At 33.3% G+C, this 26,473-nt stretch overlaps 3 protein-coding genes across 6 annotated transcripts; 2 read left to right on the top strand and 1 right to left on the bottom strand.

Annotated features, from left to right (window-relative positions):
• Nucleotides 1–589: 589 nt before the first annotated feature.
• Nucleotides 590–8,213, bottom strand: ALDH3H1 (aldehyde dehydrogenase 3H1). 2 transcript variants are annotated; one of them, XM_022276442.2, is made up of 10 exons: nucleotides 7,937–8,213; nucleotides 3,991–4,059; nucleotides 3,790–3,886; nucleotides 3,467–3,673; nucleotides 2,821–2,936; nucleotides 2,581–2,685; nucleotides 2,321–2,493; nucleotides 2,140–2,230; nucleotides 1,612–1,761; nucleotides 590–1,070 (listed from the first exon to the last, which is right to left on the bottom strand). In XM_022276442.2, exons 1-10 carry the CDS (start codon nucleotides 8,150–8,152, stop codon nucleotides 840–842), a joined length of 1,455 nt encoding a protein of 484 aa, XP_022132134.1. In that variant the 5' UTR covers nucleotides 8,153–8,213; the 3' UTR covers nucleotides 590–839. The 2 variants fall into 2 exon arrangements, with proteins under 2 accessions (XP_022132134.1, XP_022132142.1); XM_022276450.2 differs by lacking the exon at nucleotides 7,937–8,213 and adding an exon at nucleotides 5,543–6,139.
• Nucleotides 8,214–16,721: 8,508 nt separating this feature from the next.
• Nucleotides 16,722–21,977, top strand: LOC111004881 (DUF630 family protein, putative (DUF630 and DUF632)). Of its 2 annotated transcripts, XR_002600664.2 has the most exons (7): nucleotides 16,722–16,971; nucleotides 17,081–17,201; nucleotides 17,482–19,017; nucleotides 19,708–19,919; nucleotides 20,153–20,376; nucleotides 20,506–21,465; nucleotides 21,549–21,977. XR_002600664.2 is itself a non-coding variant. In XM_022276146.2 (6 exons), exons 3-6 carry the CDS (start codon nucleotides 17,634–17,636, stop codon nucleotides 21,278–21,280), a joined length of 2,595 nt encoding a protein of 864 aa, XP_022131838.1. In that variant the 5' UTR covers nucleotides 16,722–16,971; nucleotides 17,081–17,201; nucleotides 17,482–17,633; the 3' UTR covers nucleotides 21,281–21,977. The 2 variants fall into 2 exon arrangements, 1 of the variants encoding a protein (XP_022131838.1); XM_022276146.2 differs by having other exon boundaries at nucleotides 20,506–21,977.
• A 950-nt stretch (nucleotides 21,978–22,927) lies between these two features.
• Nucleotides 22,928–26,278, top strand: LOC111009814 (protein disulfide-isomerase). 2 transcript variants are annotated; one of them, XM_022283025.2, is made up of 11 exons: nucleotides 22,928–23,209; nucleotides 23,504–23,534; nucleotides 23,667–23,945; nucleotides 24,026–24,214; nucleotides 24,316–24,441; nucleotides 24,629–24,766; nucleotides 24,897–25,013; nucleotides 25,122–25,239; nucleotides 25,591–25,703; nucleotides 25,799–26,001; nucleotides 26,107–26,278. In XM_022283025.2, exons 1-10 carry the CDS (start codon nucleotides 23,013–23,015, stop codon nucleotides 25,994–25,996), a joined length of 1,506 nt encoding a protein of 501 aa, XP_022138717.1. In that variant the 5' UTR covers nucleotides 22,928–23,012; the 3' UTR covers nucleotides 25,997–26,001; nucleotides 26,107–26,278. The 2 variants fall into 2 exon arrangements, with proteins under 2 accessions (XP_022138717.1, XP_022138727.1); XM_022283035.2 differs by having other exon boundaries at nucleotides 25,799–26,030.
• The last annotated feature ends 195 nt before the right edge of the window (nucleotides 26,279–26,473 follow it).

Here is a 26,473-nt window from a genome sequence, read left to right as displayed (position 1 = left end):
TTTCGTATGACTTTTAACCCTCTTTTATATTTCAAAGTTGACCCTATTGTATTTTGATCTTTGATTCAATCGTAGATTCTTTTGGTAATTTAAAGTGGATTTGGTAACACTCTCTCTTTTTTTCTATTTCTTAGAAAATTTAAACATTTGATAATTATTTCGGTTTCTCCATTTCTATTTTTAAAAAATATTTTCAAAGTTGTTATGCAATTTTATAAGCAACAAAATAAGTTTATTGTTCTCATTTTCAATTTTTTTTTCAAAAACATAAATGAAAATATTATTCTATCACTCTGACTCATTTAATTTTCATATAAAACTTTTATTTTTTTTATTTAAAATTGTAGAAACCATAAAGGACTACCAACCAAATATGAGAAACAATTACTAACACAATTCTATTTTTCTTTACTAAAAAATTAAAAAAAAAAAGGGTTTTATAAATAAAAAAATTCTCGCACGGACTCTATAAGATTGATAAAAATAACTAAAATAAATGTACAAGTACATAGAATTGTCTTTATGAGAGAATTCCTCAATGGGAGATTCTCCAAATCGAAAGATAAGGCAAAGCCGAAGACAAGGAGAATTCTTGGAAGGTCAAGGGAGCTTCCCAACCACAAATAACTTTAATCCATTTATAGAATTTATTTCTTGAACGTACTTCTAAATTCTCTTAAATGAGTATACAATAAAAAATCCCAAACACTATTGATACTGAAAATATGGCACATTTTAAAATGAAGAGGAGAAAAAAGAAAAAAAAAATCGTAAAGCAGCACAGGGGAATAAGACATAAATAGGGAAGATGTTGAGAGAGTATGAACATGCTTCTTATATTACCATCCAAGCAGAGCTCGAATGATTCCCAGTATGCCACCACCAATAAGAGCCTTGAGAATTCTCAACTTTCCCTTTGTGTATGGCGGGTATCTAATCGGTGCATCGCCTGCGAAACTCCGATAAAGGACAGCCTTCTTATGGGTAAATGCATCAAAAGAGAACTTCCCATGGTAGGCTCCCATTCCACTCTCTCCAACTCCTCCAAATGGTAGTGTCTCAACAGTGAGCTGCACATATGGTCAAAAAAATTTGGAGTCTCTTTAATATTTGCGTTGCTAAATTCGTCGAAGAAACATATCAAACTAGAAGGCAACGAGCATAAAGACCAAATCTTTGATTTTGAGTTAAAACATGAACAATCACTGAAGATTTCTCCCATGACAACAAAAGTGATCACAGAACCTTTTTTTTCTATGTAATACTTAGAATCTCTCTTACTATTTTGTGACTACCAAATTCAAATCTGGCAATTATCGCTTTATTTTTATTTTGATGAGAAAGGGAGCTTTCCTTGAGACAGATGTTATACTTTTTCTTACTAATCAAAGACATTCTTCTTTTTTGGTATGGTATCTAAATTATTGAGACAGATATTATATTTTATTATATTCTCTTGTCTATGGTATCTAAATCCCACACATTCTATAAGACATCAATTCTAAATGAGGATATTACCATTTAGACATATATGCTATGCAGAGAATTTTCTGACCAATCAAGTTATACTTCTAGTGCGTATTGGATTATAAGCTGAAGAAGAATTCTTACATGTAAGGTGGTGTCATTGATAACCACACCCCCTGCAGAGATACAAGCCACAAACCGTTCCTTGAGCTTTTTGTTGTTGGTAAATAAATACGCCGCAAGTGGCTTTGTGCCCGAGTTCACTATTTCGAAGCTGTCCTCCACTTTGTCAACCTGCTCCAGCCAAAAAAAACGAAGATTGTAAGTACTAAAAAGAGCAACTTCCTAATATTAGCAGTTTCAGTCAATCATATGACAACGACCTGCCTTTTTCCTGTATAACAGATACAGTGAATTCATTTGTTTGTGCAAATTATTGATGTCAGAAGTAGTTAAGGCAATAAATTCCCTTAGCTCGATGAAAAATATTTACTGTTTATTGTAAATAAAAGATTTCACACTTGAGAGGGGTAAATAGAATCAATAAACTTTGTCCTATGCAAAAGAAGTTTGCAGAATTAATTAACATCAAGTCTCTTTGTTATCTTTTTCCTTATTTTACCTGATCAAAACAAAGCTATTAAAAGAAGTGGAGCAGTCTATTAGTTTTACCGTGAGAATGGGAAGTAAGGGACCAAAGATTTCCTCCGTCATAATCAGAGAGTCTCGAGGGACATCCAGTAAGATGGTGGGAGAAATCTGTCTGCATCATGGAGAAGATAACGCTTTTTAGCAGTTAACATTTAAAAGATGAACGAACAAAATAATAGGCCGGTGATATAATTTAACATACAATTTGCTTTTGTCCTTTTCACCTCCATGCACAATCTTGTCAGAAACTTTATCATCAGCTAAGAGCTTTGACAAGCGATCAAAGTGGTTAGCATTCACAATGCGAGACAAATCTTTGGATTCCAGCTGATTCTTTCCATAAAATATCTCCAGTTCTTGTTTCAGAGACTCCACCTAGAAATATGAACAGAAATTTGAGGATAACGAAACCGAGCCCATGCAACGAACCAAAGTTATTTTTGCGTAAGAAAGCGTACTCACCAATTTTGGAGCAAATTCTTTCGTAGTTATGATATAGTCAGGAGCAATGCATGCTTGTCCATTGTTACAACCCCACTTACCAACAATAATCCGCCTACATGCAACCTTTGACAAACATATACATTTTAATTTGTATAAGATGCTAGCAACTAAAGATATGGTAGAGCATTAGTAGCCAATTGAACTCAACTGGAAACAAAATGATGCTACGAGGAAGGGATAAAAAAAACAGAACTTTACCTGTAAATTGATTCCTGAATCAACTACTACTGGAGACTTTCCTCCAAGCTCTAAAACAACTGGTGTAAGGTGCTTAGCAGCAGCAGCCATCACTATACGTGCCACTCTTCCATTGCCTGCAAGTTAAGAAGCCAGCAGTTTAAGATAGAGAAGATATGGGCAAAAGGAGATGGGGGAAAAGCCATCAGAAACCATCCTATATTTAATGCCAGAGGTTATTTTTATCAACATCGTACCACCACCACGTCTTCTTCAGGATTCCAAAAGATTTTTATAACTAGAATTCTTAAAGATAGATGTGACAGGCGAACTAATTTCAACACCTGAAGCCAAAACTGAAAAACTTACTACTTCTGACCCTTACAGGCAATTTTATGAATAAAGGAACTACAAGGTCATCTCTAGAAACTGGGTCGATCTATCTTTATTCATTTTATTATTAATGTCACTCAAACCTGCAGTGACTCCTCAAGTCTCGAGCCATTGAATTTATCATACATACCTACCTTGGTTCAATAAGGATAAATATACATGAACTGAAAGCACAAAGAAGTTGAAGTATAAAGTAGACTGCAAGCAGACAGTATTATCATATACTTATATTAAACAAACTTGCCCTTTTATTGTCAAGCTCAAGGGAACAAACCTGTGTAAAATATCTTGTCCCACTTTTGCTCCAGCAAAGCGGAAGTTTCAGAAACAGCACCCTCAACAACTTTTACACAAGAGGTATCCAAATATTTCCCTACAAGCTTTGCCATTAAAGATGATGTTGCTGGAGAGATTTCTGACGGCTTTAGAACCACAGTATTACCAGCTGCAATTGCTCCAACAACTGGATCAAGTGATAATACTGGAAAATGTTGACAACAAAGGTTAGTGTCTACAAGACCGATTGTTAAGATAGTTTTAAGGCTGTATATGATTTTCAATAAGTTATGACAAAAACACGTATTGATTCTGACTTACAAAATGGATAATTCCAAGCAGAAATGATAAGAACAACACCCAATGGTTCTGGTACAATTGCAGCAGACGAAGGAAATGTGGTCACTGAAGTTTTAACCTGCAATGATAGAGCATAACGTTATCAACAGTCAGGTAATGGGAAATACAAAATATATATCAGACTAGATGTCCCATCGGCAGAAAGTTTGTAATACCAAATACCTTTTCTGGTGTCATCCAACGCTTGAGTTCTTTAAGTGCCAATTTACACGCATTTTTTACCATAGCTATCTGCATAACAAGTCACAGTCAGTTTAAAGGGGAAAAAAAACTTCAACTGATCTCAGAATAAATGTAGCTGAAGAACCTTCATAAAATAATTAACTGTAATAGGGGAAGTTGGTGGATCTTCCTCTCGGCATAATAGTTTGAACAATCAGCGATTTATGACCATTGCAGTCTATGAAAATAAGGAAAACCAAAACTAGTGGAAGTTCTAAATGACAGTAATGGAAAAAAAGGATCTCAAAATGCATAGGTGGTAGGTATCCAATATCGTATAGTTGTCTAAACCCATGATCTTTCAATATAATAGCAAGTCAAACGGTTGCAATATGAATTGAGTTTCAATATTTGGCATTAGTATTTTGTAACTTCGACTAAAAATAAATTATTTAACTTTGTGGAAGATACCCAATATAGCTTAAAGAAGTGCAGCGCCACATGACCATACCCCAAAAATAAACTATATGTATAGTTCTTCATATTGTGCAGAGAACCCAAACAACTTGACCAGAAGCCATAAAGTTAACTAAGAAGATGCATGAATGCATGGGCGCTTTATTGCTTTTCTTTTCATAAGAACAGATCATTATTAAACCCTGGCATAGAAATACACTTCTCAAGCAAACTTCTACTCTTAGTAGAAACGCCAACTTAGAACACAACACAACCCTCCTAGTTATGCAAAATAAGTAGAACAAATCTATTTGTTTCTCCCTCACGTCAGTCAAATTCATACTTTTCTTATTCCTCATAGCTTCTGAATAATGAAAAACAAGATGTCAAGTTGTTTGCCAAATGATGCCCAAGCGGCTAATAATATAAACCTAGAAAGATTTGAAGTAAACTTACCATCTAAAAAATCCATTCTAAATATACCTTGTAACACTTAAATTGTCACCGGTCATGTATTAGGAATTTTCTGTCAACTTTCTAGTCAAACGAAAAAATTCTCTTCCATTTCCTACGATTAGTACCAGTACTTTCTTCAAGGCAAATAAGAGAAGACAGGCAAAAGAAAGCAATAGAAAAGGCAGGAAGAAATGTGGTATCAAATTCCAAATAATTCCAATGGTCATGAATAAAGAGAGAGTTCTACTTGACAACTAACAAGACAGGAGTCAGGACATGAGCCTAATAAATGAGAAGCTATAACTTTGAAATCCGGTTGAAGCAAAGAGTAAGCTTTAATAAATATCTTCCATTAATGGCGGACTGGTGGGTTAACTTCAATGATCACGTGGTCCCACACAAACTGCGACTGCGACTTCGACTGCGATGCACTACTGTGTTTGGTGGATGTGAGAAAGGCACAAAGAATTTTAAGGATTGGGCATTTAGACTTAGACAACGGAACAGAACATTTATGTTCAACATCCACACCAGATTTATGAATCTGACGAGACTCTGATACCAAAACCATTAACGATTCGAGCTATTGCTTCAAAAAGGACAAAAGCGAACAACAGTGAGGGAGATTAAGAACGGAGACCTCGTGAACGATGGATTCCAAAACAGGCTTGGAGAGGTCGGAGCGAAGCGCATCACAGATATCTTCCTCATGGTCAACGCAGAGCTTATGGAGGCTCTGAAGCTGCGACACTCTCCATTCGTAGCTCCTAGTCTTGCCGGAGGCAAAACTACCTCTCAGCTCCTTCACCGCCACCGCCGCGTCGAACACCTCCTCCTCCGACATCGCCAGACGAACACCACCGCAACCGCCGCCGCCGACGACTATCAGTATACACAGAGAGAGAGAGAGAGAGAAGGAGAGAGTTGTAGGAATTGGAATGAGCGATTCTTGTACTGTATTATAGCTTCAATCGGAGGAGATATCGATGATCCGTTCGTGGTCTCTGGATTTCGGGGAGCAATCAAATCGTTGAGACAGAGGATTCACACTCTCGTATACTGCACAATTCCGCATTCGCCATCACACAGCTCAGCGATTCTCTCCATCAGCATACAAGAAAGCGCGTCTACCCCACGCGCTGCGTATGCGGTATGGGGCGTTTTCCTTTCTGTCCACGCCTTGCCGCTGGAATGGACGTTACTCTGGCGCTTTTGAATAGTTTATTATTTCTCAGATTTGTATTTTGTAAGGTTTTTATATTACAAATTTGGTATTAATTTTAAAAGTTTATTATTGCGTCTAAACTTTGTTCTTTTCACTTGTTTTTTTTTTTTTTTACTCGATTTTAAATTTTAATATAATAAACTAACACAATTAATCAAATAAAACATAGAAACATAGAAAGTTACCTCTTGTGTGCATCCAAAATAACTCTATGATATTAAATTTACCTGCGAACTCATTTTTCGTAAGTCCTTTACTATTTACGATTACTCTTATTGACCATTAAATCAAACTACGAACAAAATTAATTTGAGACTCCTAAAACCATACAAGTCAAATTTAAATTAAATAAAAGTACATAGACTAGATGTGTGTTTAGAAGTGATTTTGGCTATGTCAAAATCACTGGTGGAGCATGTTTGACAAATTAAAAAATTAATTTTAGGAAACATTAAAATCACTCACGTAAATAGAAAGAGCCAAATTAAAACTATGTTCGAGCGATAGGAGCTTGATTTATTATTTAATTATTTTAGAATTAGTTTGAATCATTTTTTTGACAATTGATTTTATTTTATATATTTTTTATTGACCATAAATCATACGATGATAAAGACTAATTTGAGACTTCTCCTCAAACCCAAAGAATCAAATTTAAACTAAATTAAAACTTTTTAAATTATTGGCATCAAATTAAAACTATCTTTGAATTAATTATTTTAGAATTAGTTTGATTCATTGTTAACAATTGAATTTTTTCAGTACATCTCTAAACTTTAAAATGTTTGGATTATGTAGTCTTTCAACTTTGATGTTTGTTTTATTTTAGTTTTAACCTTCAAATATAATTTGTATTAATTTCTAAACTTTATATAGATTTTTTATAGTCTTCAACATTAATTGTTCGTTGGTTATTCAACTATACAATTTATTTTCAAATCCCATAAAATACTTGCTCAACTATTAACCATTCTAGATATCTACATATTAGGTGAATAGAATAGGTGAGTGAATAAAGCATCTGCTTTTTGTTTATATTATACCAAATAAACCATTTAATTTGATACTAAATCTTCGTATATCACATAAGATTGATAACCTTTTTTTTTCCTTTTTTTTTATTAGTAACATATGATCGTAATTTAACAACACATTATTGCAGGGAAAAAAAAAAACTCAACAACCTATACCAGAATGACCAAAATATATTATGCTTAGTTAATCTCCAACGCAGTCAAATTAAATCAGTTATATTATTTAAACCAAAAAATCAATTTAATATAACATTCCAATTAAAAAAATTCAATAGAATATTTCTTAGAATATCAAGCTCACATCAAATTCAACCACCTATTAAGTCCTATTATAACTTAATGTAAACTTTAATTAGTCATTTATACGCTTTAACTATGAAGATGTCGAACTCGAAAGAAGAAATTAGATGTATGTTGTATTAATATTGATGAAGTTCCCACTCAAAATCAATTGGCAATAAGAGGAATAGTCCATATATATTATAAACTATTGTAAGGTCTTTTTTATTTTCAAGATGGATCTAACGAGCTAAGTTTAAGTGATTATTGCAAATAAATATAAGTATACAAAATTTGAATTGTCAATTTTTTTTTTTTTTGTTGTTTTGAACTTTCAAAAAGAAGTTCTCAATCATATAATAATCTGATTATTAATTTTTATATGGACAAAATATAGGCGTTTTATGGAAATTTCCTACGAAAATTGAAGTAAAGAAATAATTATAATAAATCAGAACAAACGACGAAATTTGGAGGGAGAGAGAAAGTGGGTAACCTCATGAGCAAAGGCTTCGAACTCGGGTTTGGAAAGATCCGAATGGATGGCGTCGATGATTGCGCTCTCGTTTTCATCCATCAATCTGCACAAATTCTTCAGTTGCGTCACTCTCCACTCGTACCTCCGTGTCTTGCCGGAATTGTAACTCTCCCTCAGCTCCGCCGCCGTTCTCTCCGCCGCTTCTCCGTCGAACACCGCTTTCTGCTCCGCCATCGCCGCGCGCTTACAGATAATTATCTTATCAGATATGGAATTTTCCCCCAAGGGATATTGCGACTTATAAAGGATGGGAGAAAGAATACAAAATCAATTAGGAAAGGGAAAAAGTAATCAGTTTTGTTTTGGCATAGGGCCCATACTTTACTTTCTTCGGTTTTATCGTAATCTAAGTTTTAAAATTAGAAAAAAATAATAATAATTACTGTATTTTGTGCCTAAAATTTTGAATAAAAAAATAACCAGTGAACACTTCTATCGTGTTTACCTTACCTCGATCAAATATTGACAAATGAGAAGTCAACGCTTAAGTTTTTTTTAGTACAACAATTTGGTTTTATGGGAATCAAACTTCCGATCTTCAGAGAAAGAGTATATGTCAATTATCGATTATCGGTCAAATAACTAATGTTGTGTCACTTTTTCATCGTTAGATGGACTTAACTTATAGACTTAATTAATTTACAAATCATTAAAGATTTATTTTTTAAATATTTCTTCAATTTTATCAAATTTTTAAAAATAAACTAAGAATAGCTGCATAATAAACGATAATGACAACTTTCTATACAAAATCCAGAGGTACGTAATATTTGAAATTTGAAGAGCTAAATTAATTTAAAAGTCTACCGTAATTATTAAAAAATTGATGTTATATTAAATTTAAAAAAAAAATCATTAAATAATCACTAAATGTATACGAAACCTTTGCGATTGGATCCTTTCCAACTTTATTTAATTTTAGGAAATTTGACAGTGTTGTTTGAATTTATTTATTAATTTATTGGGGCTACTTAACATTGACTTCTAAACTAAATAAGTTAACTCATCGTTGTAAGGAATATATTTATTTTTATCCTCTTATATACATAGCATTTGTCAAAGCGAGCATAACTTAACGATAATTGACATATATCTTCAACTACGAGATTGTGAGTTCGATCCCCACCCCCACATATTGTATCAAAATATATATATACATACATACCTAGCATTTATATATTACGACTTTAACTTTTCTTAATAGATATGAAGATGAAAAATTGAACCGTCAAGAAACAAGCATGTCTTAACTATTGAACTAAGCTCGTATTGACAACTTTAATTTCGTTTAATTTAGTCATTACAATTAAATATATATATATATTCTCGATGGTTCGTGATGTTATATTATTTAAGAAAACAAAAGGATAAGCTACAAAAGATAATCAAAGAATGAGAAAGAAGAAGAAACATCTTTAGACAAGGTAATGATCAATCATTTTCAAATGGTTGTAAGAATTGGCAAACCTATGAATCTATCCCTTTGCTATATTAATGGGAAGATTGTGTCATACTACCAAATTGTTGGCCAATTCACCGAAAAAAAGAAAATATTGGGTTTTTTTTTTAATAAGAAGAAAAATTGAACCATATTATTTAAATTGTATGAATTAATTTAAACAATTGTTGGATTACTTAGAAATCACATATTTGAAACATATTTATTCAATATAGTAATATTACCTTTTTGTAAGTATTTTGATCAGATGTGGCCCAAAAAAGGTAATTTGATTAAATTTTAATCATAAGAAATAAAAGTACTCTTTTTAATACTGCCAAAAAAAAAAAAGGTTTTTACTCTAACTTCTAAAAGTAGTTTTATGAACGCAAAAATAGATTGCTTTGAAATTAAACGATTTCCCCTAATAAAAGATAGCTTAGGGAATATTTGTGACATCATGATAAATGAGATTGTAGATTGAAATATAAATTGATTTGAATGTATTATATTATTATTATTTGTATATACTGATGAATGCAGAATTTCATTAGAAAGATACGTATCTCCAACTCGACAGGAGACTACACACAAAGTTGGATTCGGAAGCGAGTTCGGAGAATTTGTTTGGTAAATAGCCGAACTTGATTATTTGTGTTACAAGTATTTCTGAATTCGACTCTAACGTTCGAGGATACCCGTGAATTTGAATTACTAATACTAACGTGACATCTGTAAATACTTTGAAATTAAAAGGACAAAATAAGCAAACTTTTGATGTCAAGAACTCAATTGAATCATAAAATATCCGGAGTGCTAACTACTTTTTTGTAGGACCTTATCTTTGAGTGTTTTTTAAGATGTTATTGTTTTAATCGACAATTTTTGTTAAAACATACACAAAACCATACAAAATATGGGTTAGTTTTATAGTGTTCGGATTTTTTTTTCTTTCAAAACTTATTTGTGAAATATTGCTCGTTTAAAATGTTTTAGATAAATAATGCGTAGTTTGAAACTATTTCAAAAAATAATAAGTCCAAAATTTGTCCGCCACCTGGTCATCTCTATCATGCAATTCTAAAGAAGTGATTATCGTCCGACCACCTTTTTATTTTTAATATCATTTTATTTTCAAAAAAATCCACACCGACGATGTCATATGGTCATCTCTTCGTAATAAATGATACCTTAGGGTGTTGGCGCAGTGGCAAGAGGATACCCAAGATCCAGGTTCGAGTCTTTCTGTGTCGAGTAGTTAAAAAAAAAACAAAAAATCTAAAAATAGTATGGTCGTCTCTGGTGGACCAAAAAAATAAAGAAAATAAATTTTTTAGTTTAATAATAGAATTGAAACTCCAAAACGAGCATAATTATTTACATATATTCTCAACCAAGAGATTGTTTCCACTGCTTAAACATAAATAAATAAAAAGTAATAATTGAATTGAAACAAGCCTCATGAACTAGCCCGGTTATAATAGCCAAAATTTAGAGATTATATTTATAATTCGATGTGATTGCATAAGTAAAAAGAGGAATATTTAAAACAAAAAAGGTTGGTGGGAAATGCAAAAGCAATTGGGTTTATGTTTGGAAAAGGAAATTGGTGAAATTTAGTGGTCAGTTCAACAAACTCTACCTGTAAATGTACAAATTTCCATCAATATTCTTCTCGCTTCTTGCAATTGCAATTCTTAAGCCATATTATCCTATCCATCTTTGAAAAAAAAAAAAAAAAAAAAAATTGGCCCCTTTGAAATAATTATATTAATTTTTAATTAAACTTGTACACACTATTTATAAATGTGGTTCTAACTTCTAAAAAGTAAAAAGAAGAAAAAAAAAGTACCAAATGAATTGTGAGAAAGCAAAAAATAATTTTCAAAAGCATACAACTAAAATAAAATGGTTATAAACGATGATCATCTCTCATTTATTTTATTTTTGTTGGAGTTGAATAATTGTGTAGTGAGATATCAAACATTTAATTTTTTAAGGAAGATAATCGTGTCTTATTCATTTAACTATATTTGAATTGAAGATAATTTAGTACCTGTTTGGTTGGCAATACAGATTATGTGGTGTTGTTTTCAAATTCACTGAATCAAATGGATTTAGTTGATATGAGGATTTGAAATTTTGGTCTTTTAAATTGTTTTCGGATTATGTGATTCATGTAAATTATTAAAACGATTTTAAGTGTTTTGAGATTTGGAATTTGGAATAATGCAGAATTATATTCAAATCCATTAAACTATAATAAATATATTATTTTAGGTTATAAATTATTTTTATTTTTATAAAATTAAAACATGTAAAATGTGATATATTATATAAAATTGTAAAATTAATAGTTATACAAAATTCATAACAAAAACGTTAATAAATTAATTAATATTATTTTAGATCAAACCAAATATTTAGTTTGTAATTACTAGTTTATAAATATATTGTTATAATCATGTTGAACAATTTTTTAAAATTCATATCAAATTATTAAATATGTTGCTAAACACATACTAAATACTAAAAATAAATAATACAATTTTATTTTTTTCGAATCTCTTGTTTTTAGATTTTTGTTTTTTTATCACCAACGAAATACGTCATTTATCTTTCTTGATTATTAGATGAATAATTCCAATAATTTCTTTCCCATTTTCAATTATATGCTATCTGAAATGAATTGACACATCACTGATAGAAGATGGAATTGTCAGATACTTTTTCACAGTGGTGGATGGGCCAGTAAAGATTTTTGTTAAACAGATATATTTAACAATAATTCTAAGGTGATTTTTGGAAAAATCTAAAATCAATTTAAGTGATTCCCGATCAAGTACTTGGAAAGTAATTTCTCGAAGTATTTTTTTATAAAGAAAAAAGTAATAAGAAATTAATTTTAAAAAGGGTTATTGTTAAATTTCGAATTTTTGTTTCACTTTCATATTAAAAATTTATATATATTTTTTAATTTGTCGTCCTCTAATTTTATTTATCTTTAATTTGGTTTATTTCTTCAAATTTTTTATCCCTAAAATTTTGTAAAATCTCTCTAAAATTTTAACATCTATTTCTAGGTTTATTTCTCCCTTGAAAAGTTTTATCTCTCACCCTCTAAAATTTCTCTCTCTAACATTATTTTCCTCCATGACTTTTTTCTCATTTTAAAAATTTTGTCAAATTATCTCCTTCAAAATCACTTTTAATCATATAAAAATCACTTCAAAAGTGTATAACTAAATATCAAAATAATTAAATAAAAGTTCCTTTCACAAAATAAATTATTTAATCTCCTTACTAAATCACTCGTCCTAAAATCATTTCCAGGTCCTTATAAGTTTCCAACATCAGCTGACTAATATAAAAAATAGAAAAATAAAAATAAAATAAAAAAATCTCTGTGTTGAGAAGTTTGTGTGAAAGCCCAAAATATTCAGAAAAATATAGTTTCTGTGTAGTTGGGCGGGCCCAACATGAATCTGATCTTGAAGCTCGTAAATGCTGGCCCAGTGGTGGAGCTACGGCCCATTATCGCATTTTGAGATATTTAATGAAAAATCGTGTTATATAGCTATCATGTATTTTTGGATGCAACGTCCCAATTTTCTAAGTTAAATTTTGACAAACATTTTCCATCTTTTACTTTCATATTCAGTGTTTTAAATTTAATATCAATACATAATTCAATATAATATGTTTTTTATTTGAAGGTTTTAACTAAAAAGTGTCTATTTGCAAATTTGAATTGGTTAAAGTCTTGAAGTAATTTGAGTATCACTCGACGGTTAACACATTTACAAGTTTAAATCTCTACACTGTAATTGTACTTTTTTTTTTTGGTATTAGGATTTAATAGAGTGGAATCTTTATTCCGATGGCAGGACTTTAGGGATCAAATATTTCAGGGAAGGTTCGTGATTTATTTTAAAAAATATGTATGCATTAATGAAAAGCTAAGATGGGATTTGAAAATGAGATAATAACAAACTTTTGACGAGAAATTTGGGGGGCGTGGAAAGACCTGAGATATTGAGTTGTGGGGCCATGGCAGCGACATTTTGAAATTGGGAAAAGTAATCTTACCTTATTGCCCCGTCGACAATGAAAGGGTATTGAAAAGTTTTGCTTCCAATCGGGAAGCAACGTCTCATTACCCTTCTACTCTTCGAGGTCTTTTGTTTGATAGGAATCTATCTTCTTATATGGGAGCTATCCGAGTAATTTTATATGTCCTCCTCTAATATGAGTTTCTAAGATTTTTGTGTTGACGGTATCTTTTTCTAATGATTTTGTCCCTCGTCTTTTTGTTCTATAATATTTTTCTATCAATAATATTTATTTATCATTTATTTAATTTTATTTTAAAAATAAATGTATGCACTAATTCATTGATAAATGTCTAAATGTAATTTTATTTATATGCTACATTTAGAAATAAAATAAACATCGATGGTATAATATCTTAATTTGTTTTTAATTCAAATCTAGGGTACAGTCTTTCGTTTATTTTACTCTTTCAATAGTCACCAAACATAAATGTAGCATACATTTATGTTAAATATATATTAAAAATATATATTAAATTAATAAAAGTACAATTTTTATGTGAATTAAAATAATATTAAATTCAACATATAAATTATATGACGACTGGTAAGGGTATTTTTTGAACATTACATAAATTTACAATATTCCCACGGATAAATCCTACAAAACATAGGTGGTTATAAAAAATGAGATTCCAAGCATCTGAAGATGTCGGACATCTACATACTCAAAAAACAACTTAAAAAACAAACGGTTCCTAAGGACATTCTAGAAATAATACTTAGCTATTTTTTAGTGATAATTGATATCTGTCTCTGATTAGGAAGTCATGAGTTCGGATCCTCTACCTCCATTTCTGATTAGAAGGTCATGAGTTCGAATCATTTGCCTCCCTTATTGCACTAAAAAATATATTAATGTCTAATGGAGAGGATTCGAACTCATCACCATTGTTATATTTGTTGAATAAAATTTAGGTCACAGTTAAATCCAACAAATCTAACTTGTCTCAAAACGAAGAGGTTATCTTCTTTCACCTTTGGTCAAAATCGTCCAAACACATGAATTATATATATATATAGAAAGAAAGTTGCTTGATGTCAACTTTTATTTTATTTTTAATCAAATTCGAATTTTTTAATATCACCTGTATTTTTTTTATGAAAGATTCTTAATTTGCATAATTTGTAATCGTAACTCGTTATTTAATTACCAAACAGTTTATAGAATATAATAAATAATTTTAATTATTTGCCATTTTTATTGTTAACCCCGTTGAACTTGATTAAAAAAAAAAAGATAAAGAAATTTCGTTCCACATTTAAAAATAGTTGGAAAAAAGAAACAAAGTAAATAGAGAAAAAAGACAGACAGCTATAAAGGAAACATAAAGATCTGGTCGCCGTTTGACAAAATCGGGGCCATGCATCTGATGCCCATTAGATGCCACGTGGCAACATGCAGAACTAGGGACCACCGTAATTAAATGCTCTTGTCTGCACGCCGTCTCCGCCCTCCCCGGCTGGCCCATCCCCGAAGTACTCCAAATTCCAGAAGCGTTTTTTTCTTTTTTCCTTTTTTAACTTTTTGTTTGGACGGATCTGCCCTTCCCCTACTCCAGGCGTGCTTGGCACGTGAACCGCCGGATCACGGGTTCGGTGCGCCCATACCCATTACTACCCATGCCATTTTAAAAAATAATAATAATAAAATGTCAAACGTGGGCCCCACTGCCACGTGGTTTTTGGAGTTTTTCATAGACCACCCGTTTTTTAAAAAGTTGCAAAGTGTGAGTATTAAATCCTAATGTATTTTTGAAGGGGAATTTTTAGTATTTTAAAAATTTCCAAAATCATTTTTATGATCTAACTGGATACAATGGAAATTTTGAAAAATATTTTCTAACGAGCTAAAAACTTTTTTTTCTTTTTTATCATTATAAAGGTTAACCAAATATGCTTTTATTAAGAAAGTATTTATCCTTCAAAATTATAAAGTTTGAAAATAACATATAAATATTTTTTAAAAAATTAAAAATTAGGAGAAGCCCTCTAAAACAGGTGGAATGGAAACTAACATAATTTTGCTTTTGTTTCTATTAACATACTTATAATAAAAATGCTTATGTTTGAAGAAATTTGATTATTTTCTTGCATTTCACTCTATTGACAAAATAAACAATAAGAAGATAGAGAAAGGGTAGTTTTTGGAAAAAATAATTTATAAGATGGGCTTAAATGGCAACTATGAAAAAACGACATTCTGCCCAACCAAACAACCGCGTTCATCCAATCCCTTTCCTTTTCCGTATCAAATTTCCAACCTTCCCAACTTCAATTTTGAATGTATGGTCTATTATTTTTAATCCCTTCAAAGATTTAAAAATTCACCATATTTATACAACATTATATATAGATTTGTATATAAATATGTATCTTGGGTTAAATTCACCATATTTATATAACTTTTAATTTTGTATATGATAAAATTTTAACTTTTAAAAGCGATAAAAATAAATTTTGAAAGTTAAGATATTTTAGAATTTAGGAATCTATTAAATACAAAATTGAAAATTTAAATATCCTTTTGAATTTTTCTTAAATACCCTTCAAAAACATAGAGAACTAAATCATGAATAAAAAAATTTGTAGGTCAAATATTTTTCCTAGAAGCATCCTAAACATACATATAATGTTTAATGGCATTTTTTGTACGCTCAATAGATACTTTCATCTCAAATTCATAATATTCGGTTCCAACATTAGAGCTTTTTAGATCCAATTACTTAGAGTAACATGGTTCAATTGTTTGATTCAAAGATTCAAAAATACTTGAGAATGTAAAATAAAACATTTATTAAATATTTTTGTATAGTTTAAAAGTGTATAATCAATGTAAATAAAATAAAACATCAATGGTGGAATTTCACCATATCATTTGTCAACTATGTAAAAACACGTCAATCTAAATATAGTTCAACGAGGGTTGTAAGAAAAAAACTCTCTAAAAACACACCTTAAAAAATAATAATATGTTTTAATAAAATACATATAATATAAAAAGAAAAAGCTGAAAGAAGGTTTAAATTAAAATTAAAATTAGCAAATTATTAAATGGAAATTAAATTAGCAAATTATTAAATGGAAATTAAGTCCTTAGAGCCTGTAAAAGCAAAAAGTAAGCCTACTATTCAATTACAACGAAAAGGTCCACCCTCTCCTTTTCTTTCACAACGACATCATTGTAAGAACACAACAGGCGGCAAAAATGAAATTTTTTATTTAAAAGTGGAGGAAGAAAAAAAGGGCTGAAAGCAGCAATAATGACAAAAACAAGGCGGTTACCAATGGCGGGTTCCACGAGCCTCGTGTTCCCCTGTTTCTGCCCTTCTCCTTCTCCGATTCTGAAAATTCAATTTCTCTGAAACACACAGAAGAGAGAGAAGAAGACCCAGCGGACAAATTTGCCCAGATCTCCACCTTCACGAATCCCCACGTTTCTGGTTCTCTTCTCTTCTCTTTCTATATTCAAAATCGAATTCTCTCTCTGATTATTGTGATTTTTTTATGTTGGGGAACAATTAGAAATTGGTTTGCTACTTTTATTTTCAGAATTGGGATTCTGTAGACTGTAATAAATCCAAAAACCCCATTCTCTCTCTTTCTCTGTGTGTGTCTCTGATTCTGTGCTCCTCGCATGGACGGCTATTACGCGTTCTCATCGATCTCAACGGTCAGTGGTTCTTCCTCCTTGACTTGGTGCACGATTTCCCTCTCTTTCTCTTGGGTTTCTTTTAACTATTGGTTTCGTAATTGGAGATTTGATGTAATGTGTGTAACTCGGAGCTCGGCAACGGCATTACCCGTTGGAGTCAGTTTTTTGTATCATCTGATTCAGTACTTTGTTCTCTCTCTCTCTCGCATCCGTTTTATTAATTCTTCCGCATTCTATTTTTGTTCAATCTGATTTGATATGCGGGTTTGTTCTGAAATTTGCTTTTCTTGTCCAGTAGATCATTTCTGGATCTGGAGTGGTTGATGTTGCTAATGATGCTTCTACCTGTATTTCATCTCCATCGACGATGATTTCGAGGGGTATGCTGGTGTTGTGTAGTGGTATTGGCCTAGGGTTTTGCTCTAGGGTTTTTCTGTGGTTTCTGTTACCATGGGCTGTGGAGGATCCAAGGTCGACGAGCTTCAATTGGTAAATCTTTGCAGAGAGCGGAAGGAGTTGATCAAAGCCGCGTCTCGACACCGTTACGCTCTTGCCGCAGCTCACGTTACGTATTTTCAGTCCCTCAAAGACATTGGCGAAGCCATACGCAAATTTGTCGACGAAGAGATCGTGATCTCTGGTGTCGATTCATCATCATCCCATGGCTCTCCCGTCCTTACTCTGCCCTCAGATGAAGGAAAGGGGAAGAGGAAGAAACCGAAATCGGGTGAGAAACACGGAAACTCATCATCTTCGACCTCTATTTCACATTCCGTTTCGATTTCGCATGAGCACTCTCCTCAAGAGGACGAGATCGAAGGTTCTCACTTGCATATATCTTCTGGATCGGAGACTGAATCTCTTCACAACTCTTCGGGTCATATTCATATAGAGGATAGCCCAGAAGAAGATGGAGGTTATAGTCATAGCCATCCTCCTTATGCTTACCCACCAAGTGATTGGAATCCTCCGGTGAATACATACGCCTACTATATGCAGAGGTCAACCACTCCAGCGACGACTGTAACGTATGATGGGCCGGAAACACATACAGCTTCAGATGGGCCGTGGCCTGATCCGTCCTACAGTTATTCGGCATATCCCCAGTATGGAAATGGAGGTTTCTTTGGGTATTCAATGGGTTCACCACCGAATTATAACCCATATAATCAGCAACCGAGCCGCCCTGCTCCTCCACCGCCTCCGCCTTCTCCCCCGAAGGTCTCTACTTGGGATTTTATCAATGTTTTTGAGGGCTATGATTATGGTTACCCGGATTATAATTCGCAGAATAGATATGGGTATGGTTCTATTCAGAGCAGTCCTGATTCCAATGAAGTGAGGGAGAGGGAAGGAATACCTGAGTTGGAAGATGAAACAGAGCCCGAAACTCACGAGAGGAAGAAATTGAATGTGGAAACAGTGGATAAAAATATGAATTCAGGGGAGGGGACTTCAAATTTTGTTCCACCACGAAGTAGCGAGGACAGTTCGAATTCAGTGCCATTACAAAATAGTGGTAGCTCTGTGTTATCTAAAGAACAGGGAATAAATAACAGTCCCGATACAATTGTGTCGAAGAAGTTGGAAGAGGAGGAGCCTGTGGAGAAGAAAGAGGTGAGTTTCGAGATTGAGGAGACTTCGACGTTGGATATCGAATCTTCTAAGAAAAGTAATTTAGCCACATTCATTGCCCATGGTACAAGGGACATTCAGGAAGTTGTTAATGAAATTAAGGATGAATTTGAAGCTGCTTCTAGCTACGGGAAAGAGGTTGCAATGTTGCTTGAAGTGGGGAGTTTGCCTTATCGGTCTAAGATCACTGTACTTAAAGGTTGGGACTTAAGAACTGCTCTTCCAACTTTTTCTTCTTCAGATTATATCCTCAAAACATCTCTCTCTCTCATCTTTTAAAACGAACACTTTCCATAATTAATCTGCTAAATGCGCTTTTGTGGCCTCTTGATGTACCTAATAATGTAAGTCCAGTATTTATGGCGCATCACAATCTTGTGAGCTGGGTTGCACACAACTTGAACATTTTCTATTAAAGAAAAAGGAAAAAGAGATTAAAAAAAACTGAAATTAAGAGATTAAAAAAAACTGAAATTATCTTCATTTATGCATATATGAATATAATGTAATGCAGAGATGCTGCAACTAAAGAAAAAACAGTATGATAGCAAGTATTGTTATTTATGGCCTTTGGTATTCTAATCTTGTTCTTTGGGCTTACAACAAGTCAAAAGCTGTGAGTTTGAATCTTTTTGCTTGATTTGGGATTTGTCTGAAGTTGAGAAGTTTGATTCCAGAGTAACCTTGGGACTGAACTTCAAGAAGCTGCGCCAGACGCATTTGTAAAATATTATGGTTTTCTAAATACTTATAAGTTGTATAGTATTTATTTCCCACTGCTTTTATATTGGCGAATATTTGTTTTCCATTTCCTGATGTTCTTAAAATATGGTATACATAGAGAGGAGAAATTAGTTTGTGGTGTTATAAAGATCATGTTATTTTGCAGTTGTTCTTTCTCGGATCCTGTATTTGGTGGCCCCTTCCGCAGCATCCTCTCAGCCGCCACTGGTTTGGTTGGACTCTAAAACAGTAAAAATGGCAAAAGCGTACTCTGGGTCTGGCAGTTCTGGCAATGAGTTTAACTTGAAATCTGGGAATCTTTCAACTACGCTGGAGAAGCTTTATGCATGGGAGAAGAAACTGTACAAGGAAGTTAAGGTATTGATGCATATAAGCTTTGTGCTAAACTTTCTTCTTGATTATGGAGTAGATTTGAGAAGCTTTATTAGGGCAGTTGTTCTAGTGATCCTTGCCAATCGACTATAGTTTTGTTGATTCTTCATGCCTTTTAGTATGATGTTCTAAGCTTGGTGTAGGCTAGTTTTATAGCTTTTAGTTGTGGTGTTTGGATATAAATAACTTAGACTGGACTTCTTTTTTATTTTTGCTAGGATGAAGAAAAGTTACGTGTTATTTATGAAAAAATGTGCAAGAAGTTGAAAAGATTAGACGACCGTGGAGCTGATTCCAACAAAATTGATGCTACTCATGCCTCCATTAGAAAATTATCAACCAAGATCGACATCTGTATCAAAGCCGCTGATGCCATATCAAGCAGGATACATAAGTTACGGGATGAAGAATTGCAGCCTCAATTAACTGAACTGATTCACGGGTATTTAATTACTTCAGTTCTTGATTGCTCAATACTTTTTAAGTTTATCGTTGTAGTGATTTGTTAAAATAGATTTTATATCGTCATCTTTGGTCTTCATTGTTATTAAAGCCTCTTTGTTACATGCAGGTGGATGAAAATGTGGAGGTCTATTCTAAAATGCCACCAGAAACAATTTCAGGCAGTCATGGAGAGCAAGATTCGCTCGTTAAAAGCAAGAACTGGTTCTCGAAGAGATGAGAGTTTGAAAGCTACTCTGGATCTTGAAATGGAACTTCTCAATTGGTGCACAAGATTTAACAATTGGATTCGCACCCAAAAAGCTTACGTTGAATCCTTAAATGGATGGCTCCGACGATGCCTTAACAATGAACCTGAAGAAACCGCCGATGGGGTCGCTCCTTTTTCACCAGGTCGAATGGGAGCCCCGCCAATTTTCATAATTTGCAACGATTGGCACCAAGCTATGCTTGAAATCTCAGAAGATAAAGTGGTAGGCGCCATTCATGGTTTTGCTTTAAACTTGCATGAGTTATGGGAAAGGCAAGACGAGGAACAACGTCAGAGAATCAAAGCCAATTTTGTCTATAAGGATTTTGAAGAACACCTTAGAGCCTTAAAAATGGAGAGGATGATAGCACGTGACCAAGACGACGCATCGCAAAAAACTGCCCTGACTAAAGTTCCTTCTGAAAGTGGAGTTTCACCACCGGATGATCTGAAAGTTAATTTGGGTTCATTGAGGAAGAAGTTAGATGACGAGAGAGCAAAACACAAGGATGCCATCAAACTGGTTCATAACGCTGCTTCGAATAGTATACAGGCCGGCTTGGTTCCCATTTTCGAGGCTTTGGAAAAATTTAGTTCTGAGGTCATGAAGGCTCATGAACAAGTCAGGCTTTAAAACTCATGAAAGGCTAGTTCCTGAAATACAATTTGGCTCCAAGTATCCTCGTCGGATTCACTTACAGGTACATGGTCTACCACATTTTGCTCCGAATCGAGTTGCATGGGACTGGACTATAGCAGGCCGACTGCAATCGGGGGATACGCGACGACATACAACACTTGCACATCCTGAAAATCCTGGTATGAATTTATTTCAAATTCCCCTCCCATTCATGTACATATACAAGCCAATGAGATCACCTGATGTGCATGTATATTACTAGGCTGGCAGAAGGAAGCCATGGAAATGAAAAATGAAGAGAGAGAAGGTAGAAGTGAGAGTTTTGCAGAAGGAAGTTGGATTATAATTTTGAAGAGAAGTTAGATTATAGAGGTGTGTGGGATTTAATGATGGTGGTTGTTGTTGTGATTGATGCTTTGAAGAGCTGTGAAGATGGTGCTGAGGAGCTGAAAATTTGTTTTTGGTTGATTAATTTAGCAGCTGCATAACAGGAATGTTGTATAGAAATTCATTTATTGGAGAATTTGTTGTACAAGTTTACATTACATTAGGTCCTAGAATGTCCAGATGGAAGAACTAACCCAAATTTTGATCAGAAAAAACTAGAGGGCTGTTATTAGATTTTCTTTTTATTTTGTCTGGATCCAAGAACCAAATTTTTTACTTAATTGAAGGTGCTAGATTATGCTTATTTATTATTCTTTTTTTTTTATCTGTATTAGTTTACGTACCCTTCGACTAATTTCATAAGACAATCATTTGATCTTACAATATTTAGTATCGAGAGGCATGCCACCATCACATGAGGTTTGTTATGCCTAAAAAATTATTGATAATTAAAACGTTTTTGGTATTACAATTCAACGATTGAAACATGAGACTAAGATTAAAATCGATAAAGGGAGGTAATTAATGTTTTCTTTTAATTTTTTCTTCTTTTTTCTCTAAAGAAAGCTAGGTTGCCACGTGATTAATGACTAGTGAGCCATTGATAAAATTCGACACATGTTTCAACCATCAATAGGCTATTAAGCTTTCATATTAAAAATTAAAGAGGAAGAATAATTACAATTCTAGCGTAATTTATTTAAAGTTGCAAAAATACATCAATACAGTAGATAAGCCATTAATGCAGCCAAAATAAGTTATTAACGAATTTTTTTACTTAAAAATAAAAAATGTAGTCAATAAATGATATAATTGAAATTAGTAATAGAGTAAGATTATACTTAATCACGATTTATGTTTACAAACAGAACTATATAAAGCATGTAAGAGGTTATTTGGATAAAATAACTATACAGGTAAATATCTAGATTAATCACTGATTATTATTTTTGATTACGAGATTCGAATTCATGACCTTTTGAAATAAATATCAACTACAACTAAGTTAAATTCATAATTATTATCATTTAAGTTGGTTTATTGGTTCTAAAAAAATTATATATTCGTAATTATTTTAAAAAATTGACATATTTTTAAAAATCACATATTTGTGTATATAAATTAAATTATAAATGTATGCAGGTGCGGGTCCATGGACCATGTTTGTCTGAATTGGAGGGACATATGTAAATACGTACAAAAGCACATGTGAAGCACGTGGTTGCAAACTGCCTTATCCACATCCACGTAGCAGCGTACGGCCTCTCCCAACAGAGCCCCCGATTCTCTCTCTGCTCTCTACACTCAAATTCACTGAGACGAGCTCCGATCAGCGGCAATGGCCATGGCTATGGCGTCCTCCATTTCTCTCTGCTTCTTCACTCTTTTTGCTTTACATTCTTCATTCCTAATCCTCGCACATTCAGTCGCCGGAGCCTCCGAGCCCGAGGAGTTCGTCGTCGCTTTGGATCATTCTAATTTCACTGACTTCGTTAGCAAACTCGACTTCCTTATCGTCTCCTTCTACACTCCCAGGTATACTGATTCTTCTTCTGCTTAATTGATTTGCGTTTCTTTTCTCATTAATTTGTGTTCCTTGCTTGTTTCTTCTGCTATTTGTGTTTCTCTCCTAACATGAAGCATGCGAACCATTGGTTTCTTAATTTCTTTCTCCGTTTTCTTCGTATCTTGTTCGTTTTCCTTGTATTTTTTGGTAGATCTGTCCAGTTACCAAGTATCCGACCTTCTTTTTGTTTCCGCCTATTAGTTGTGGCGGTCAATTAAACTTTCACCGATTCTGCTATTGATAGTTATGTCCTCTCATTTCAGATGTGGACATTGTAAGAAGCTGGCACCGGAGGTGACGATTTATGTTCTTAATATCAGTAATTTGTAATCTGATTTTCGGATTTTGGACTGATTTTGACTCTCGAGGGTTTGGGTACCTTATCTGCTAGCTGACTGGGTTATTATGTATTGAAACATTTTGTAGTATGAGAAGTCTGCGAATATCCTCAGTAAACACAATCCTCCTTTGACTTTAGCAAAAGTTAACATTTTAGATGAAGCAAATACGGGGCTTGCTGGATCCAAAGGCGTCATTTCTATGAAGATTGTGAGAGATGGAGGTAAGGTTGTTCAAGAGTACAAGGGCCCTGAGGTTGCAGATGGTATTGTTGAATATGTGAAGAGACAGTATGGGCCTGCCTCTGTTGAAATAAACACTCTGGAGGCTGCCCAAAAGTTCATATCTGACAAGAAGATTGGTATTGTGAGTTTTGTATTTTCCTTTTCTGATTGCTTTCCTACTTGGTGAATCCGCCGGAATTTTTATGGTTTCTTTACTTGCAGGTTGGCATATTCCCTCAATTTTCTGGGGAGGAGTTTGACAACTATACCATCGTAGCCAAGAAATTGCGTCCTACGGAGGAGTTTTTTCATACTTCAGATGCCAAACTTCTTCCTCGTGGCGAATCGTCTGTCACTGGTCCCTTAGTGAGGCTGTTCAAGCCATTCGATGAGCTTTTTGTTGATACCCAGGTAATGGAGACTTCTCCATGTCTCTGGTTTCTTGGAAACCAATATTCCAACATCTCGCAATATGCTGCAAACTGGGATTCTAATGGAAGCTACATTTTCAGGATTTTGACGTGGATGCTCTTGAGAAATTTGTTGAAAAATCAATTGTACCAACTGTAACTGTCCTGGATGGCGACCCTAACAATCAGCGTCTAGTTAACAATTTCATGCTTAATGCCAATTCGAAGGTCAGAAGAAAAATATGAACTATTTCTTGGTTCATGTAGACGATTTAGTACAAGTAGAAAGATATGGAAGTTTTGATTGGATAAGTGAACCGGTTCTTTTTCTAAAATGGTCATCACCATTTGGAGAATATTCTAAAGTTCTTTTCTCATGGGTTATCTAATTAAAATTTCACTTCCAAATTTGTAGGTCATGTTGTTCATAAATTTTAGCAGTGAGATTGCAGCTTCCTTTAAATACAAGTACCATGAACTTGCTAAGCTGTACAAAGGAGATAGCTTCAGTTTTCTAATGGTTGATATTGATGCTGGTTCTCATGCTCTTAAGGTTCTTATTATCATTGTAACTTTGAAGTTTATTTATTCTGTATATGTTTTATTTGTTTGGTTATTCCCATTTAACATGTATGTTCAATAACTTTAATGTTCTTTGTTCTATTGTTTTGGGTAAATTATAGCAATTTGGAGTTAAGGATGATCAGTTACCTGCTATCCTCATACTGAATGTTAGAGTAAAGTATCTAAAGACCAATGTGGAACCTGATCAAATTTCTTCTTGGTTGAAGAAATATAAGGTGATACCTCTCCCTCAGTTGAAGTGTTTCGTTTCACTTCGGTTTTGAAGGCTAATTAATTCATATTTTGCTCTGATATTTTCTGGTGATTGAGTTCCATTATTGCAGAACGGGGAATTGCAACCATTCATAAAATCTGAACCTATACCAGAGCACAATGATGAACCCGTGAAAGTAGTGGTAGCTCACACATTTAATGACACAGTCATCAACTCGGGGAAGAATGGTATGTATGAACACATTCATTGGAAGATATGTGAATTAAAAAGGCTATTTAATGCTGTATTTTGATTCTAAATCACAGCAATTTAGCAATAACAAAATTGGTATTTAAATTGCTCGTAAATTGGTAAACTTGACTTCGTTGGAAATGTCATCTGTCGGTTCTGGTTAATGCTCTGTAGACAACATCCAAATGGAAGTGTTTATAGAGTGAAAGCAAGGATTGTTGAGAATTAGCGTATGAAATATAACCTATGAAATTGACTGAGATGACCATAAAATATAGAATTTGGTCATTACCTTGCTTTGTTATTCAACTTGTATTTATTAGTTGCATGACTACAATTTGCTGCAGTTCTGCTTGAGCTTTGTGCTCCTGTGAGTAAAAACTGCAAAGAGTTTGCTCCAACTCTGAATGGTGTTGCCATCTCATATAAAAGCGACCCGAATGTCGTAATTGCTACATTCGTAAGATACATTACGCTTTTTATTTTACTAAAAAAATTATTGTTGATTTGAAATACCTATGAGGATGCAATTGATTTGTAAATGCCTTCATTCAGAATCCTTTAGAAAATGACTTGGTACATGGTGAGTTTGAAATCTGGGGATTTCCCTCAGTTTACTTCAAGTCAGCTACTGGAAACATATTGCCATATGAAGGGTATGACACCAAGGAAGACATCACAGATTTCATCGAAAAGAATAGGTCGAAAGCTGATGATAAACATAACGATTCAAATTTGAAGGATGAGCTCTGAGGACGGTAAACTCTGCACGCTCACATTTTCTTTGGTATGTTTTTTTTTTTTTTTTAATGTCACAATAGTTATCAGAGTTCCTATTACAAATTTCTTTCCATTTTGTACAGAATGTTGAGTGCTTCGGAGGGAGCAGTTTTCATGTGATGCCTTCGCCTTCTCAGTTGAGCATGGAGATTTTTTCGGTCAGTTTATTTTCAGGCTTTGCTCCAATCAATAAGATGACTTGTTCGAACTTGAGCTGTTATTATAATAATAATTTCGATATGTTCAACATGGCAACCTCAATTTTTGTCCTCCGGAATTGCTCTTTTTCTAGAAGAAATGGAATGAAGTTGTGATACGAAGAGATATAGCCATTTAAAATGGGCAATTTTAAAAAATAGTCAAACAACTCCCCATTTTCAATAATAGTTATGTTAAAAACAGTAAAATCTCCTACGAAATTACCCACCTTGAAATGATTTTAAAATTAAT

This window comes from Momordica charantia, assembly GCF_013281855.1.
Source record: "Momordica charantia cultivar OHB3-1 chromosome 11 unlocalized genomic scaffold, Mcharantia_2.0 BLBB01000011.1, whole genome shotgun sequence".
Taxonomy (NCBI): Eukaryota; Viridiplantae; Streptophyta; class Magnoliopsida; order Cucurbitales; family Cucurbitaceae; genus Momordica; species Momordica charantia.
Note: the sequence above shows the minus strand (reverse complement) of the source record. Positions and strands in the feature narration are given on the sequence as shown.